Source organism: Ictalurus furcatus, chromosome 24 (genome assembly GCF_023375685.1).
Source record: "Ictalurus furcatus strain D&B chromosome 24, Billie_1.0, whole genome shotgun sequence".
Lineage (NCBI taxonomy): Eukaryota > Metazoa > Chordata > Actinopteri > Siluriformes > Ictaluridae > Ictalurus > Ictalurus furcatus.
Genome location: NC_071278.1, coordinates 18114342 through 18131103, shown reverse-complemented (window position 1 = coordinate 18131103; position 16762 = coordinate 18114342). Strand labels below are relative to the sequence as shown.

The window sequence follows — 16762 nt, the reverse complement described above, 5'->3', positions numbered from 1 at the left end:
CCCACACCATTGTGTATGGGACAAAGTTTCAATTTCTGATGGCCAAATAATTACATTTCTGTATTGGCTTCATAACTGCTCTATATAGTTTAATAATTGCTCTGTATAGTGGCAAAGATAAATAAACACATCAAGGAGTTGCACAATCTGATTATGTACGGGACAAAATTGCTCTTTTACAATATCAGATTTTTTTCTTTGGGGGGCATGAAGGCTTAGTGGTAAGCATGTTTGTCTGGCACCTTCTGGGTTGGGGGTTCAAATCCTGCTTCCACCCTGTGTGTGTCGAGAGTTTCTCCCTGTGCTTCGGGGGTTTCCTCAGCATACCCCAGTTTCCTCCCCCAGTCCAAAGACATGCATTGTAGGCTGACTGGCACCCCGTACAGGGTGTCCCCTGACTTGTGCCCAAAGTCCCCTGGGATAGGCTCAAGGCTCCCCAGCAACCCTGTGTAGTATAAGCAGTACGGTTAATGGATGGATGGATGGATGGATAGATGGATGGATGGATTTTTCCCTTGCATAATGATAAATGGCAGCAGAGAGAGGAGTTTCTAATACTTGAGGGATTTGATTAGAATATCTCAAATAATGCAAGGATTGTTTAAATCAACATTAAATCGAGGTGATTTTTAAATATATCGCATAAGAGTAGTAGACCTCTCAGATGAGTTGAGAATACAAGGCTGATTTACACTGTGCCACACATTCAGCCACGAGGCTGCCGTGTATATACTAGATGATATGATATGAACATAAACGTGTGTTTGATAAACTGCTGCTCTCATTACAAGAGTGAACATGCAGTGCTTGACAGAAGCTCGGGAACCGTCACCGTTACGTGCACGCGTCAGTGAGGGCGTGCATCAGAACCTGGATCACTTTTAACGGTTTTATCTCTACCCCCCCCCTTCATATAGGCTCTCAGTAGTGTGCGCGCAGATCCCCAGGCGGGCGCTGGAGCTCCTCGGGGCTGAGGTTAGAGAGTCTGAGGCTTCCTCTGTACGCCTCGCTCCCCGCGATGAGTCAGTATCAGATTACAGGTTCACACGCTCGCGCGCAGACCGCCCGTCGCCCCGACCAATTGCCCCATTCACGGCAGAGCCGGAGACGGCCGTCCCCCCTGATTGGCTGATCCGCTCCGGGGCTAAAGGAAACCAACGGAACTTTCCCACGGCCTGCACGTGCTGACAGGCGGCCGGCCTCCTCCCTGCCGCCGCCTGGGCAAAACGCCGGTGGAACATGGGGAAGGGCGGGGTTCTCAGGGCTAAGATTCACTCTAATTGGTTCTTCGTCGAAATTATGCAAATTACTAAGGCGTGTTTAGAGTGCAGCTTCGGCGAACTGATCTCCTCCGAACGCGAAGGCGCGCACTGATTGGCTCTGCTTGGCAACTAGACCCGCCCCTCGCGGCGTGCTGTGGCGTTGAAATGACACCGTGGGAAAGCCTAGCTGTTCAAACGGACGAAAACCGCAGCAGATTTACCTGATACAGCACGGACAAGTCGCACACTCGCTCAGAGCTTCAAAATGAAGAGAAATCACGACTTCAGCTCCTCTGACAGCGAGCTTGATGAGAATATTGAAGTGGAGAAGGAGAGCGCCGACGAGAACCTGTAAGTCATCATTTAGCTACACAGAAAATAAAAGCATCTATCAAATAAGTTATATCCCCTATCCCTATCCGCTATTCCCTATCCCTATCCTTATCCGCTACTCCCTATCCCCTATCCCTATCCGCTACTCCCTATCCCTATCCGCTATTCCCTATGCCTATACTTATCCGCTACTCCCTATCCCCTATCCCTATCCTTATCCGCTATCCCCTATCCCTATCCGCTACTCCCTATTCCTATCCGCTATTCCCTATTCCTATCCCTATCCGCTATTCCCTATTCCCTATCCCCTATCCCTATTCCCTATCCCTATCCCAGCTATTGCCTCAGTCAGGATTTATATTCATTTATACACGTGTAGTCTTTAATGATAATGTAAATGATAATTACTTGACTGTTAAAGGGTTGTTGCGGTGATAAAATGTTTCACTAATTGATGACTGTTGTTTTTATATATATATATATTTATTTCAGGGGCATGAGCTCTCCTCTCGGATCCGTTTCTCCTTCTACAACATCCCAAGTACAAGCAAGAAAACGTCGCCGAGGGGTGAGCAATCTCCTACAACACCTAATTAAAGAATCCGAGATGTAGATTATTATGTAATATAAGCATTAGGCTAAATATAATAATAATAATAATAATAATAATAATAATAATAATAATAATAATAACAACAACAACAATAACAACACAAACAATAATAATAATCATAATTATTATTATTATGATTATTATTATCATTCTATTTATCCTGATGTATAATAATAGTAATAATAATAAAAACAATAATAAAAACAATAATAATAATAATTTTTATTATTGTTATTATTATATTTAGCCTAATGTATAATAATAATTATATTATTATCATTATCATCATCATCACCATCATCATCATCATCATCATCATCATCATCATTATTATTATTATTATTATCATTATCGTTGTTGTTGTTGTTGTTGTTGTAAATTAATGGTGGTTTGAATGTGTTTGCACAGATCATTGAAAAGCGGCGTAGAGATCGCATCAATAACAGCCTGTCTGAACTGCGTCGACTTGTTCCCAGCGCTTTTGAGAAACAGGTAAGACAGCAACAGCTCCTTAGTAAATGTAATAATTGAGTAATTATTTTTTAACATGTCTATCAGTGTCTAATTTGTATCTATCCAGAAAACAGTGAGGTTAAAAGGTTCCTGTCTTTTCCCCCCCTCTAGGGCTCAGCTAAACTGGAAAAAGCTGAGATTTTGCAGATGACTGTGGATCATTTGAAGATGCTTCATGCAGCTGGTGGCAAAGGTAACACGCTGTTTTCCATATTGTATTCAGGTTTTAGCAAACTGGGCAGCTTGTGAGTACTGTGTGTATTATACACCCTCAGAAATAGAAGGTACTAAACTGTACTGTATCTTGTTGCTGGGGTGGTACTATGGAGCATACACCTTTTGTAACTTTAGTATGTCTTTTACCTAGAAAGGTGCACGTAGTGTAGCTTTTCCTTTCTTCTAAAAAGTAATTACGGTAATTAAAGGTACATTCTATCAACATTTCCAGCATATGAAAGGTATAAAACGTAGCTACAGTGAAAGGCAGGCCTACAGGTTAGTTTTCTGAGAATGTATGGAGTTTATATAATGTGAGTTTATATACAAAACAGCTCATATTTATTCTCACTGAGCTTAAGTACACATGTTTAACTGCAATAAAACCACAACCAGGGATGTAATTATATATAACAGCAACAGCATGAGCCAAAGCAAAAAAAATAATCATCTCTCTCTCTTTCATCTCTAATCCACTCAGGTTACTTTGACGCTCATGCTTTGGCAATGGATTATCGTGGCTTGGGCTTCCGCGAGTGTCTGGCTGAGACAGCCCGATACCTGAGCATCATCGAGGGCCTGGACAACACCGACCCACTCCGCATTCGCTTGGTGTCCCACTTGAGCAGCTATGCCACCCAGAGAGAGGCTCACACAGGTCTGGGGCATCTAGCCTGGGGCTCGGCGTTCAGCACCCCTCACCTGGCACATCACCTGCTCTTACCACAGCATCAGCAAGGGGCATCGGTATCACGCAAGCCTAGCAGTCCTCCATCATCATCCTCATCATCGCCCTCCTCTTCACCGTCAGTACCCTCCTCAGAGCCTCATGGCTGCAGCAGGTTGACTGTCACAGCGATCAGCGAGGCAGGACAGAGCAGGCCGATCAGGGTACCCCCTGCAACAGGCACCATTCCCCCAGGGCTCACAGCAGCGTCCGCATCCAAGCTCTCTCCTCCACTTCTCACGTCCCTGTCCAGCCTCTCAGCTTTCCCCTTCCCTCTGAGTGCTTTTCCTCTGCTCTCACCCAGCTCACTGAGTCACGCCACCCCCTCCAGCAGCCTGGGAAAGCCGTATCGTCCATGGAGCATGGAGATCGGTGCTTTCTGAACTTTTTTTCAGACCAGAAAGACTTTGAAGAACGATGGGATTTTGCTGGTCAGGACTCAACAAAGTGGAAAGACAACCCAGGACTAATGTACCAGAGAATTAGTTGTGTGTATGATTGTGTGTGTGTGTGTGTGTGTTTTTACAGAATTGAATTTCCCTCAAATTTGAGCTAATCAGGGATAGGTTCTGCTGGTAGCCAGGTTAACGTCTTAAGGTTTCTGTCATTAACTTCTGAAACTGTTTTTTTCTTTTTTCTTTTCTTTTTTAGTAAAACAGGGTGCTGTGCTGGTACAATACCCTGCCTGGATACTGAAGGAAAGATAGGTGTTTTGATGAAATGGCTGTTTTGGGGCTGAGGTACTGATACATTTAACTAGTTGGCACAGAGCGTAAAAACTAGAACCAAGTTTTTATTATAATGAAAAGTAATAAGTAATATCAGTGTGTAGTTCCAAATGAGAGGCAGAATATTGTCCACCCCATGTCTCGATATTTCAATTAACATCCATATTTCGAATCGTCATGTCTCGAGGGTAAAATATAAAGCGATTATTGTACTCCCTCACACGTTTTGGCAAGATACCATTTTTTTTGTATTATGTTTGTATTCGACTTTGTATTTCTACAAAGTTTAAGAGCTATGCAATCGATCCGTTGTTTTACAAGATTACAAGATCTCTATGGTTTTCGATCCGGAGCTTTCTTTTGTATAAATACATACAGTAAAAGCTATGCAACAGAGCCTTTATCGCAAAAGAATGACTTTCTTTTTCTTTTGTGACTTGCAACATTTTTTTCCCCTACATCTATTTATATGAAATATCTTGAACTGTGGTTGCCAGGTTTTGGGGTTCAGTTGCTGTTAAACCCCTTCTTTAAAAATCATGACAGCTTTTAACACTGTTTCAGAATGGACAATCTCTCAAAAAGTCACTAAATAAATAATGAAAAATATCATTTGTGTGTTTTAGTCATGTTTCACTGCGTAATAAAAAACACAACAACACATGCAGCACATATTCACTCATCAGCAGCCAAACTCGATGATCTCTGTGATTAAATTATTACAGGTTGTCCCAGAAAGAAGATGATTTGGGGAAATATTTGTATATTTATGCTTCGCTGTGACATTTTTGATTCCTTGGTGAGAAGAAAGAAAGTAAGAAAACGACTCAATGTGCTATTTTTCTGTTCGTTGGCTCACATTTTTCTCTGAAAATATTTTTAGCAACTCAAGGCTGTGTGACCACATGACAATACAGGCATAAAAATCCTTGGATAGAAAACACTGAAGTCCAGATTGTACTGCAACTCTGTTTTATCTTGCCCTGATGTTTAAAATACTAATATAATCTACTTTTTTTTTTTTTGTCTCCATGTGAAATGCATCAGTGCCAAATTTTATGACGGAACCTGGTAAGTTAAGAGGCGATTATATTATTGAATAGTTTTTTTTTTTCTTTTAAAATTCAGCATCCAGTTTGGAAATATTGAGACGAAAAGAGAATTACCACTAAGTATAGTCAGGAAAGATATCTAGTGGTGGCAGAATGGGTGAGTGACTGACAGAGAGAGAGAGAGAGAGAGAGAGATATCAGCCATCCTCAGGGCCTCTGTGGCCTCTCTATGTGTTCAGGAAGCCATTAACAGCCAGGGGATATCCTGGACAATTGCTGGCCTTGCTGGCCCCGAGTGCGTGGGAAGGAGAGCGTGAGTGAAAGAAAGAGCAGAGAGAAATGAAGGACTGAGTAGATGAAGGAGAGAGAAAGATAGGGAGAGAGGAAGGGGATGTATGTAGGCCCTGGAGCCTTTGCAGCAGCACACACAGCTCCTGGAGTGTCGAGCTCCCACGCTACTGCAAGCTCTATGCAACATCCAGCCGGGGCCATAAAACAGATTCTCCTCCTACACACACCATGATGCCAAGATGCACTTTTACTCCCTCAATCTATTCATCTTTTTTCTTTCTGCCCTCTCTCTCCATCTCATCTCCTGCCACACTACACACTACTGTCTCGTACATATTCATGAAGCCATAAGTCTCACAAGAGACACCAGTGATATTGAGTCAGAATAAACGCAGTGGTTGTGGCACGCAATTCATCAAACTGCCGCAGTGACTTGTTATGAAGTCTTTTGTCGACACCTGCTGGTGATACACGGTATTACACAGTCAAGTTTACAGGTAGGGCTTGACTGTTTAACAGTCAAGTATTGTTTAATTTCAGTTTTATTTCTGTTTACTGTTAAACATTATGTATTTGGGACAATATGAGTCTTATATATCTCCTGGACACCTACACTGTAAAAAGTCATATGTAGTATCTCCTTAAAAAAGCGAGGCAACAATATTACACTCTACACTCACCATCCACATTATTAGGAACACCTGTACACCTGCACATTCCTGCAGTTATCATAAAAGACAATCATGTGGACGCAGTGCAATGCAAAAGATCATGCAGATACAGATGAAGAACTTCAGTTAATGTTCACATCAAACATCAGAATGAAATAAAAATGTGATCTCTGTGATTTTAATTGTGGCTGGTTTGAGTATTTCATAAACTGCTGATCTCCTGCGATTTTCACACACAGCAGTCACTAGAGTTTACACAGAATGGTTTGAAAAAAACAAAAACACCCTGTGAGCAGAGGGTCTGCAGGCTGAAACACCTTGACAGGAAGCCTATTGCAACTCAAATAAGCACTTTTACAGCCGTGGTGAGCCTAAAAGCATCTCAGAATGCAAGCGGATGGGTTAAACCAGCAGAAGACCATATCAGATTCCATTTAAAAAAAAAAAAAGATCTAATCTTCAACTGTACAGGTGCGTTGTGAGTCATTTTCTTACCTCCCATTATTCTTTTCGGCAGTAGTAAGTGTGTCAGTGTTCCTTCGGAATAATCATCTCAACGAGATGGCTCAGATAAATACATCACTCTTTGTATGCGTGTTACTTCCTTCCATACTCAAGATATCGTCTCCAAATATTACTGAATTAATAAGTAATTTGTATATAGTAGATAATGTACTAAAGTATTACTGTGTCCTCTTTAGAAGTCAGTGTGTCCTTCCTTAGAATTATGTTAATAACTGGAGCATTACTGTAGCGTTCCCTGTGAGGAAATGATGATCTGGAACAATATTGAAACACATGAAAACTCATGATATTACTGATAGCTATTGTTTCTACAATATATATATACTGTTTATAGCTGCTATAATGTAAGTGACAACATGAACTTACTTTTTCTCATGGATGCCCCACAACATTAAATGTAACTGTAAATGGATAAAAAGTGCAACAGGTGGTTCTTTGGGAAATCTTTGTAATCTGTGGCAATCTGCTGTGGAAGAATAAAACACATCGTGTGAGCTATTATAGAAAAATAATCGACGCCACCCTGTCTTGGATTATTTTCCCATAATCCAATTATTTCCTATGATTTCATTTTCATAATGAAAAAAAAAAAAAAAAGTTCTTCGTGGAAAATGACACAAAAATGACAAAGCAGAAAGAAAGCAAACAGCCGCAGACACATTCCGTCATTCACAGAACCCCAAACCTTTATTCACCACAGCTTGCTCACATCGATACATGTGTTAAGGGAAGAAAGCACATGAACAGGAGAAAGGATGCAGAAGGAAGGTCTGTGACACAGGGATGTCTTAAATCCCCTGCTCACACGAGAGCACTGACACACTCCCTGTGTTCCACCCATGTCTCTTTGGACACATACACACACTTACACACGGGCACACATACTTCGCTATGGATGATACGTGAGGTCACCTTCATTCTCCATCGTGCCTCTGGTGTCCATCAGTAAGGATGTGCTACCTCCAGACATTCAGCAGTCTCTGGTAGGCCTCTATGGCTACAACTTTAGTTTCTCTCTGGCATGCTTTGATTAGAATGAGAGAACCATAAACGAACCACTACAGAATGGAAAACTGTGAGATCGGCTGTACATGGGTGGCACCGACGTGGCGATGAGGCACAGATGTCACATCACATTATCAAGTATGGTAACTGAAGATTTAGCAAGCTCCTCCTGAGCAGGATGTCATCTTTGCTAAATCCCAGGTGCATTTATTCATGGTGTGTATGTATGTATGAATGTATGTATGACTTATATATTGGTGTGTGTGTGTGTGTGTGTGTGTGTGTCCGTATATAGTGTGTGTGGTGATCTAACTCTCATGAGAATCAGAAATATGTGTGCGATGTGATGCGACTAAATATGTTCTTCACACCCACATACACACACATAAAAACATGGCCATTTGGGGTTGAAGAGGTGAAACTGCTAAATATCAGCTAGCCAGCAAATTCACAAACACCAAAGCCTGTTACAAGAGAAACTGCAGCAGATTGGAGAGATACAGAGAGAAGAAAGGAATACATCCATTGATATATAGAGAGAAAACTATAAAATGGCACAACGCAATACTTTTGTCGCCTCATATATATAAAACAAAAAAGGAAGTATTTACAAAAAAAAAAAGAAGAATCGATACCCACTTTGACTTGTTTCATTTTGAATCGAGCAAAAACATTCTTGTTTAGGGAGCAGTAGGGAGCAGTAGTTTCATTCATTTTTTCACTTTTTTTTTTTTTGCGAGGGGAAGATGGGATAGGCATGTGCTGTTGGTGCAGACTGGGGTTTGTCCTTCTCCCTCAGGTTAGGAAGTGGGACGCGGGGTGGAGTGTGTGTGTATGTGTATGAGACTCTTTCTCTACGTGGGACTGGGTAATAGGGAGAGAGGGTCTCTGACTTGGTCAGGTGGGTGATGGGGGGACATATTAGAACTGGAGATCTTCGTCTCCGCTCATCTCATCCCGCAGTTCCTTGTTCCTGCGTACCACCTGGGCATGTCTCTCCTGTACACACACAGAACCACAAATAAACATGACTTTACGCTTTACAATGTAATCCATGTGTCATGTTTTTTTTTTTCCCCCTTTAATATTCCCTCTGTGCTATAAAAGGAAAAATCTAGTAAAAGTTATTTATAGCGACAGTTCTTGAAGCATTTTCGGTTCGAGCCATAATGAACTGCATTTCACACCACTAATGTTTACAATAATATGTTGCAGCGTGGGGAAACCTTTCAAACGGTGGACTTTGGGCATTTTCTTCTATATATCATTCTGAAAACTACATCTTACCCTGAAAATGAAATGTGCTGAATCATGATTATCTCAACCAGAAGTAAAGTTTCAGCATTTTAAAGTGTGGTTACCTGGAATTAGAAGATTTCATTCCAGTGGTGCTGAAAGACAGCAACACACTAACTGTCTAAAAGTGTCATTTTTGCTGCTGCGTTTGTTTAACCGCCTCCGTGTAGAAAGAACATGAAATGATTTCTAATTTAGTAGTTTCAGAACTACACACCCTGAATTCAGTAGTCGTGAATAAGCAGTTATCGAGCTCAGTTCATTGTTGTGCATTGTTTCAACTGAAATGCAACGAAGATTACTGCATTGTTTGAAGTAAAGCGATGATGTGGCCCAGTGGCTTAATGGATATTGGCTAGTTCCAATTCTTTAGGGCGGTGGTAGCTCAGTGTTTAAGGTGTTGGTCTACAGCCCAGTAGGTCATGAGTTAAAACCCCAGCACTGCCAAGCTGCCATTGTTGGGCCCTTGAGCAAGACCCTTAACCCTCAATTGCTCAGATGTATGAATGAGATAAGTCTGGATAAGAGCGTCTGCCAAATACCATAAATGTAAGGTAATTGTATGCTTAGGGTTTGTGTGTGTGTGTGTGTGTGTGTGTGTGTGTGCTTTACGTTCAGCTCTGCCACCTTTGAAGCACAGCTGAGCTGATTACATTTCAAAGTGACTGCCATGAGAACAATGCACTGAAGGTTTTATTATGCATGAAGTAAAACATGACAGGGCGTATAGGAAAGTACGATGGGGGGGTCGTGATGTGGCCTGACACTGAAGTTGATTATTTTCCAATAACAGCACGTCCTGAAATGTTTCATTCCGCTCACACCACGGTAATTTGTCACAATGGTTATAATTTTTTTAAACTTATTAATGAGAATCATGTCATACTTTTTGTAATAATTATTTTGTAGTCACCTTTTGTACAGTTTATAGTAATATTTAATATTTCTGTTATCACTTACTTTACAACAGTTGTTCCCTCACCAGTTTCTCTTTTTTTTTTTTTTTTGTCTTTCTTAATGTTAATAAGACAAAAAAAAAAAAGGACACGGCTTGTCACGTTGCCGACAAACCACAATAGCACAAATATCCTCTGTTGTGGTGAAAAACTTACTGACTGTTGCAAAGCACTAACACCGGAGACTTCTTCCATAAATTCTGTTAAACAAGAACACATTTTTTTTATCTGTTTCATCTGTTCATAAGACTTAATCTGCCATGCAGGTCGCTGTTTTTACTTTAAGTTGTTACTATAGAAACGATAACGTATTAGAATGAGTACATTAATATAAACCTGTGATCTCAATTAAAGCCTGAACTACTGTCAGAGCTGCTGTTATAGAAGAGTAATCAACACCTTCTTACCAATCAGATTTAAGAAATTAACAGTGCTGTGGTATATACTGTATATATTGGTTTCATCTTGGCATGTTTTATATATGTCACTTTTAAAAAGCATTGTCGTGTCCAATCCTGCTGTCCCTTGACATCCATGTTCATAAAATTAGTGTTGGTTTGACGAAAAAAGTCGGAGCAAAAAGACAACCTAAATGATGATATTGGTACAACCTAAATCGTTTTAACTGAGGTTGGTGGGTTGCTTGTGGGTCAATAATTTTGTGGCTTATGACAGCTGGACACAGAATTAGACCTGAGCTGTTTAACATGTTCCCCTGCAACCTCTAGATAAATTTGAAACCCTACTAGAAAGATATGATTCCAACATGCCTCTAGCTCCTTCTACTGAAAGCCTACTGCAGTTCAGATAACTTTTTGAAATTGAATTTAGTTCAAATAAATTCAACTCCTCATCATATTCTGGAAGGCATGTCGTTTTCCTTACTGAAGGAAATCCTCACCTTCTCCTGTAGGCGCTCCAGCATAGCTGTGAGCAGAGCCTCGCGGTTCTTGGTGATGTGATCCATCTTCATGGTGAGTTTCTCCTCTGCCATCTTGCTGAAGTTGCTGTTTTCCTCCATGGCCTTGAGCAGCACATCACGCTCGTGCTCACGCTTCTCAGCCAGAGCCTTTAGCACCTGAGCCTCCTGAGACTGCGGACAGAGAGAGAAGAGTAAAAATGGAGGGGGGTGGGGAGAAGGAGAAGAACGGAGAAAGATCATATAGACGAATTAAAATGTGAAGGAAATTGAATGACGCTTGGCTACTCAATTCCTAGCAGAAAATCCTGATCAATAACCAAGAAAGCAAAAATAGTCAATGACTTAGCAGAAACTGCTGTAACAAATGATTCAATGATGGTTCGTATAAATCAGTACAAATTTCAGGTCCAGAATGCAGCTTCGGATATTCCCGTTTTCACACATAAAAAAAAAAAGAAGCAATTTTCAGAATAAACACTGATGAAGCAGATGTGTCACTCACTTTCCTTCGGTCCTCAGCTGCCTCCAGCTTCTTCTGAATGTCTTCCAGAGAAACGTCCCTCTTCTTGGGGGGAGAGGTGACGCTGTAGCCCTCAGATGTAGGGGATGGTGGTTTCAGGATCACTTCGAAGGCTTGTCCAGAGGCTCGCTTATTAATGGGTTTGACTTTCATGTCTGAGCACAGACAAGGCACAGTGATACAGATGGATAACAAGTGGTTCAACATACAGTATGTATCCATTAAACAACATTATAAAGCAATCTAATGTAGCTTGGAGACATTTATTGACCTCGAAAAAACCTTAATGGCTCCCCAATGTTTCTTGTTGGCATGTAACCCCCGAGCTATACATGTTAAAATGTCTCATCTACCGATTTACTGTAAATGCTAGCTGATAACACACAATTTACATAACTTTTTCATTTCCTACCTTCAAACTCGCCCATCATCTTGTTCCGGGCCTCTGGGTACAAGCAGGAGCAGATGAGGGAGACAAGGGACAGCTCCTTCATCTTCTCTTTGTAAGCTGCAGCGAAACACACCACATCAAATAAGCCCTTGGCCCAGATCTGTTATCTCTTTATATCAGCATATCATAATATATGCAAAATGGGTATTCATTTTCAATTGGGACGGAAAACAGCATCACAGCAGGCTCTCAGAGGGCTGAATTAGCAGCTGCATTGTTTTTAATTATGTGCACAGTTTTTATAGCTGAGGAAGGGGCTTGATGTCTTCAAAAGGTCCTGGATTTCAAACAAGCATATTCCCCATAGGCTTCCTCCTCCTTCCTTGGATGTATGTTAAATTATTTATTTACTCAGCAGGCGTCCAACTAAATGACTCCACTGCGATTTTTTTTTTTTTTACAGATTCGATTGTGCAAGTTGGCAGGATGATAACCTACATAATGACTCTTTGTAGTTCATTGGTTTTGCTGAGTTGTTAGAAATTGTGTGGGGCTGTGTAGGATGATACTGATATTACACATTACAGGAGTTCTGCATCGTCCATGCAGATGAGTATCAGCTGATAAATCTGTCCTCTGACGTGTTTAGTTTGGATTTTTTTTTTCAATCCAACCCTATTTTCCCTTCACACCGGTGTCCCAGCACAATGTCTCATTGCTCCAGCCATTTCCAGGACTCTCCTGCACGCTCTTATCACCACGATAATCCAACACAATGAACAAACAGAGGTCAGAAGCAACAAAGACAGGGGAGGCGCCCCGTTGGGATTAACGGCCACAGGCAGGCGAATGGAAGCTGTCTGCTTTTGGTGGTGTGTGAGCTCTAATTTGTAATTATCCAAGTGAGCCATTTGAGTGAGCAGAGCAGTGGTGGGGGTTTGGTGGCAGGATACTAAGCGTGCATACTGAGCATTCAGACACGTCAAGTCACCATCCCTCTTTACACGTCTCAGTCCGGATGAAAGGAGAATGATTGGCAGTTCAATGGAGCGTTTCATTTATTTCTTCTGATAAGGAGGTCAGAAAGGGAACTCCAGACAGGCGCAATGTCTGTGCTCTGTAAAATCTGTTATAATTACTGAGTGTCACTTAGTGTATTTCAAGAGAACAAACAGCGAATCATCAGAGACCACACCCATACCCCTGACCACTGGGTCATACCTGCACAAAGTATTTTTTTAAATTAATGAAAGAATAAGATCAAATAAGTGCAGATATGAGATATGAGAGATCAGTAATCGTGCGCTGAGACTTTCATAAATAATGCATTTGGATTTAGTTCCGTCTACAAAGTGACATCAAGAGCATAATGTCAACATTGAAAGAGTGACCACAAAAGCCATACCAGTAAGAAAATGGCTGTCTTTGTGTGGCAGGTTTGATAATGAATTAGCTTGGCCAGTCTAGCAATCAATAATCTGACCCTCCCCACATACACCCTATGTCCTGCAGACATAAAACCATTATGAAAGGAAGGAAGGCTCATACTGTTTTATATTTCCTGTGGCACTATAAACACAGACTGAGCATAAACATTAGTGGCGCATGTTATAAAAGCTTGTGAAACACAGCAGCTAAACCCAAAAGGCTAATATGTCAAACAAAAATTTGGTCAGACATATTGGTGTCTATGCATTTATAACCAATGCAGGGTGCTTGTGCATTTGTGTCCCTGAAATAATCGTGCTTAACTGCATGCTTGGATTAGACGTGAGCTGTAGAATCAAAATGGAATCAAAACTGGACTTTTGGAATTTCTGAGTAACGCAATTCCGTGCATGTCATTTCCAAAAGATTCATTTTTATAGCACACTGAGGAGGGTCTTTACCATATTATTAAAGTTGCATTGATGCAAAATGAATGGACGCATAATCAGCTTCATAACTGACCTAAAGTTCCTAATACATAGTGGATCTGATCAAAATACCTATTAATAATACTTTAATATTAATCATTTATTAATATTAATTGCATTGAAGATTAATTATTAACAACCATTTAAATCAATATATGATCCATTAAATCTGCATGAAATGCAGCCTCTTAGAGATGTGATTTGTGGTCATGTTTCAGTGATGGCAGCTGTCACCCTGTGCCACCCATGTAGAATACATAAACAATGTTTTTAATAATACATCAATCATCGACGTTATTTCAAAAATAAATTACGATGTGTCGCGATTAAAACCATAAAATAAAATCTGGGGATTAAAATCTAGGATGTTACAAATGAAAGTGCTTTCATCAGCTGTGCAGGAGAAACAAGAAGCACTCTGCAATTTCTTTTTCTTTTTTTTTTTTTTTACAACCTCTACATTTATTACAGTATTACGCTGCAGCTACTCTCTAGACGACTTCGTGTGGTGGATTATTATTATATTATTATTGTTATTCACTTCCATGTCATCAGTTCTGGAAGCAGAAAGGTGCGTGGAAATTATATATACCTCTAACTAATTAGATCTACCCACATGCTTAGAAATATTACAGCAACTGATTGGCACGTCCTGTCTCATTAATTGAAATTTATGCATAAACCTGAAAGAAAAAAAAGAAAAGAAAAAAAAAACACTTTCCTGTTGTAGTTCATGATAAATATGACACACAAGAAAGACATTAGGAGAACAGATACTTTTACTATGAAAGTCCAAATGGTGGGTAGACGTCATTTTCTGTCAAGTAGTATCTCACTTTTTTAAATAAAATCAAATGAAATCATTGTTGCATTATTGACTCATTTCAATGCAGTGAGGTCACAATGACATTTTTTTTTTTTTTTTTTTTTAAACAAAGCAAGGGACTCACCATCTCCTTTAATTTTGTTTATAGATCTCTAGTATGTTGCTTTGGGGTGAGTTGTCACTTTATAGCTACACTATGTGGTTCCCAATCATCATATTTTATTGTTTTAGGTGTCGTGAGATGAAAACCAATCTAGCGAGCAGGCCCACAGCCTCAGCATCCACCCATCATGACTCAATGATACCAGCGTCTGATCCGCCCCACTCTACTCGCCCAAATCTATACAAGCAATAAAACATGTCCAAGGATGAAACAACTTCAGGCCACCTTTCCATGACATTCTTCTCTGATAGCATGCATGAATCCCTCTATCCACCCTTTAATCATGGCTCCTGACAGCAAAAAAAAATCCATGCACATGAATAGAAAAGAACTGCTCATGAATAAATCCCTTACATCGCCAACATCTTGTAATTTTGCAGGCCTGTGCTTTAATAATAAAAAAAATAATAAAAGCCAGATGCCAGCACTAAATGTCATTTCACAAATGCTGCAACGTCTAATAAAGACCAGGGCTATGTGACCAAATAAATATGATGTAGTCAGTAACAAAATGTCGGCGTGGCTCCACAAATTCGCCATGTCGGGGATTAAGAAGCGACAGGGTGAGAATTCGGTTCTGACAGCATCGCACCCGGTTTAATCGCTTTGAGAAAAGAGTGGGTGGATGAAAACGGAACCGAGGATCATGTATAGGTTTCTGAGAGTCCGCTGTCCGTTATTGTGCTGCTGAAGTCCATCCTAAACGGAGAGCGTGATCTTGGGTGGGGTCCCTTCTGCATCATGCTGGAGAAAGAAGCCTGTGATGGGCAGGTGCAGCACCATCCAGCCCGGCATTTAACGCATTTTAACACACACTAATAATCGCAGATAATAACGACAGCACGCATTAAGCATATTTTCAGAAATCGGTTAGAGTATTGACGCAAGTGATGCACAAAAGATCCAGGCGACATCCCCAAAACATTCATCAGCATAATCAAAGGAATTAGAAATATAAAGGTTAAGCGTGTTATTTAATTCCCCCGCCTCGATATTATTATAGTAGGCTACGGTAGGATGCTGTTTTGGATGAAGCTCATGCAGGCGGGGATTTTGTGCATCAGGGGTGTCGTCTCTCCTGTGAAGCATCTCATACATCATTAACCTCATAAAGATAAAACTGGTTTTAAAAGCAGCCAGGTGAACTTACCGACTGCGGTTTTGGCCATGGCTGCGGTTGTCGTTGTTGTTAGCAGAGAGGATCTGTAGTTCTGGACGGTGTGGAGAAACGGGACTGTTCTGTAAGGCACTGAGTCAGCAGAACGGCGCTCTGAGGCGGAGGAGAGAAGAGACCGACAGCTCGGAACTATTAACGCACGGCCGCGCGCTCCCGGTACCCTGGGCGCGCGCTTCAATATGGTACGCCAAATAGTTCATAAACACTCAAACGCTCCAGGCCTCCTTTTTCAACCTGAATACGTATGAATTGATTCGCAAACTGATCTCAAATGCATTTACACACGCTGAGTTTTATTTTCTTTCTGTCGAGTTTGACAGAAGAATGTTTTATGACGGTCTGCGAGGTAAAAAAACACAAAAAAACCTCAATTTGTCAGTTGAGGGTGATGGGTTTGAGGAGAGCGATGAACGGGTGTTTAAATAAAAAGTTCCCCTCTCGGGCATGTTTTTGTTTCAGCTATATTTGTGCACACCTAAAAGGTTCTCATGCCGTATTGGACCGTAAATTGCCGATGCACTGTACTCTGGGTAACACTACTAAAAGTACAAAAGTTTTAAAATGTTTTTAATCGTTTAAATGAATTTACTGAATAAAAATATATATATATTTTTTGAAAAGAACATTGTTTTGATTGCTTTTTGATGTGTAATGTTATT

At 40.7% G+C, this 16762-nt stretch overlaps 2 protein-coding genes across 2 annotated transcripts; one reads left to right on the top strand and one right to left on the bottom strand.

The window, feature by feature from the left end:
• Nucleotides 1-1263: 1263 nt before the first annotated feature.
• Nucleotides 1264-5083, top strand: hey1 (hes-related family bHLH transcription factor with YRPW motif 1). Its single transcript, XM_053613230.1, has 5 exons — nt 1264-1613; nt 2088-2163; nt 2617-2700; nt 2833-2914; nt 3419-5083. Exons 1-5 carry the CDS (start codon nt 1528-1530, stop codon nt 4045-4047), a joined length of 957 nt encoding a protein of 318 aa, XP_053469205.1. The 5' UTR covers nt 1264-1527; the 3' UTR covers nt 4048-5083.
• Nucleotides 5084-8625: 3542 nt separating this feature from the next.
• stmn2b (stathmin 2b) lies at nt 8626-16182 on the bottom strand. Its single transcript, XM_053613231.1, has 5 exons — nt 16077-16182; nt 12043-12138; nt 11613-11785; nt 11090-11281; nt 8626-8935 (listed from the first exon to the last, which is right to left on the bottom strand). The coding sequence occupies exons 1-5, from the start codon at nt 16093-16095 to the stop codon at nt 8858-8860; spliced, it is 558 nt and encodes a 185-aa protein (XP_053469206.1). The 5' UTR covers nt 16096-16182; the 3' UTR covers nt 8626-8857.
• Nucleotides 16183-16762: the final 580 nt, after the last annotated feature.

Bases quoted from the DNA above. Each gene is read 5' to 3' on its own strand.
- stmn2b (XM_053613231.1), bottom strand. The intron at 11,282-11,612 runs GTGAGTGACACA...CTCTGTCCGCAG, and splicing joins CAGCTGAGGACCGAAGGAAA to TCTCAGGAGGCTCAGGTGCT. The intron at 8,936-11,089 runs GTGAGGATTTCC...GTGTGTGTACAG, and splicing joins TGGAGCGCCTACAGGAGAAG to GAGAGACATGCCCAGGTGGT.
- hey1 (XM_053613230.1), top strand. From the start codon at position 1,528: ATGAAGAGAAATCACGACTTCAGCTCCTCTGACAGCGAGCTTGATGAG. The intron at 1,614-2,087 runs GTAAGTCATCAT...TATTTATTTCAG, and splicing joins GAGAGCGCCGACGAGAACCT to GGGCATGAGCTCTCCTCTCG. The intron at 2,164-2,616 runs GTGAGCAATCTC...GTGTTTGCACAG, and splicing joins CAAGAAAACGTCGCCGAGGG to ATCATTGAAAAGCGGCGTAG.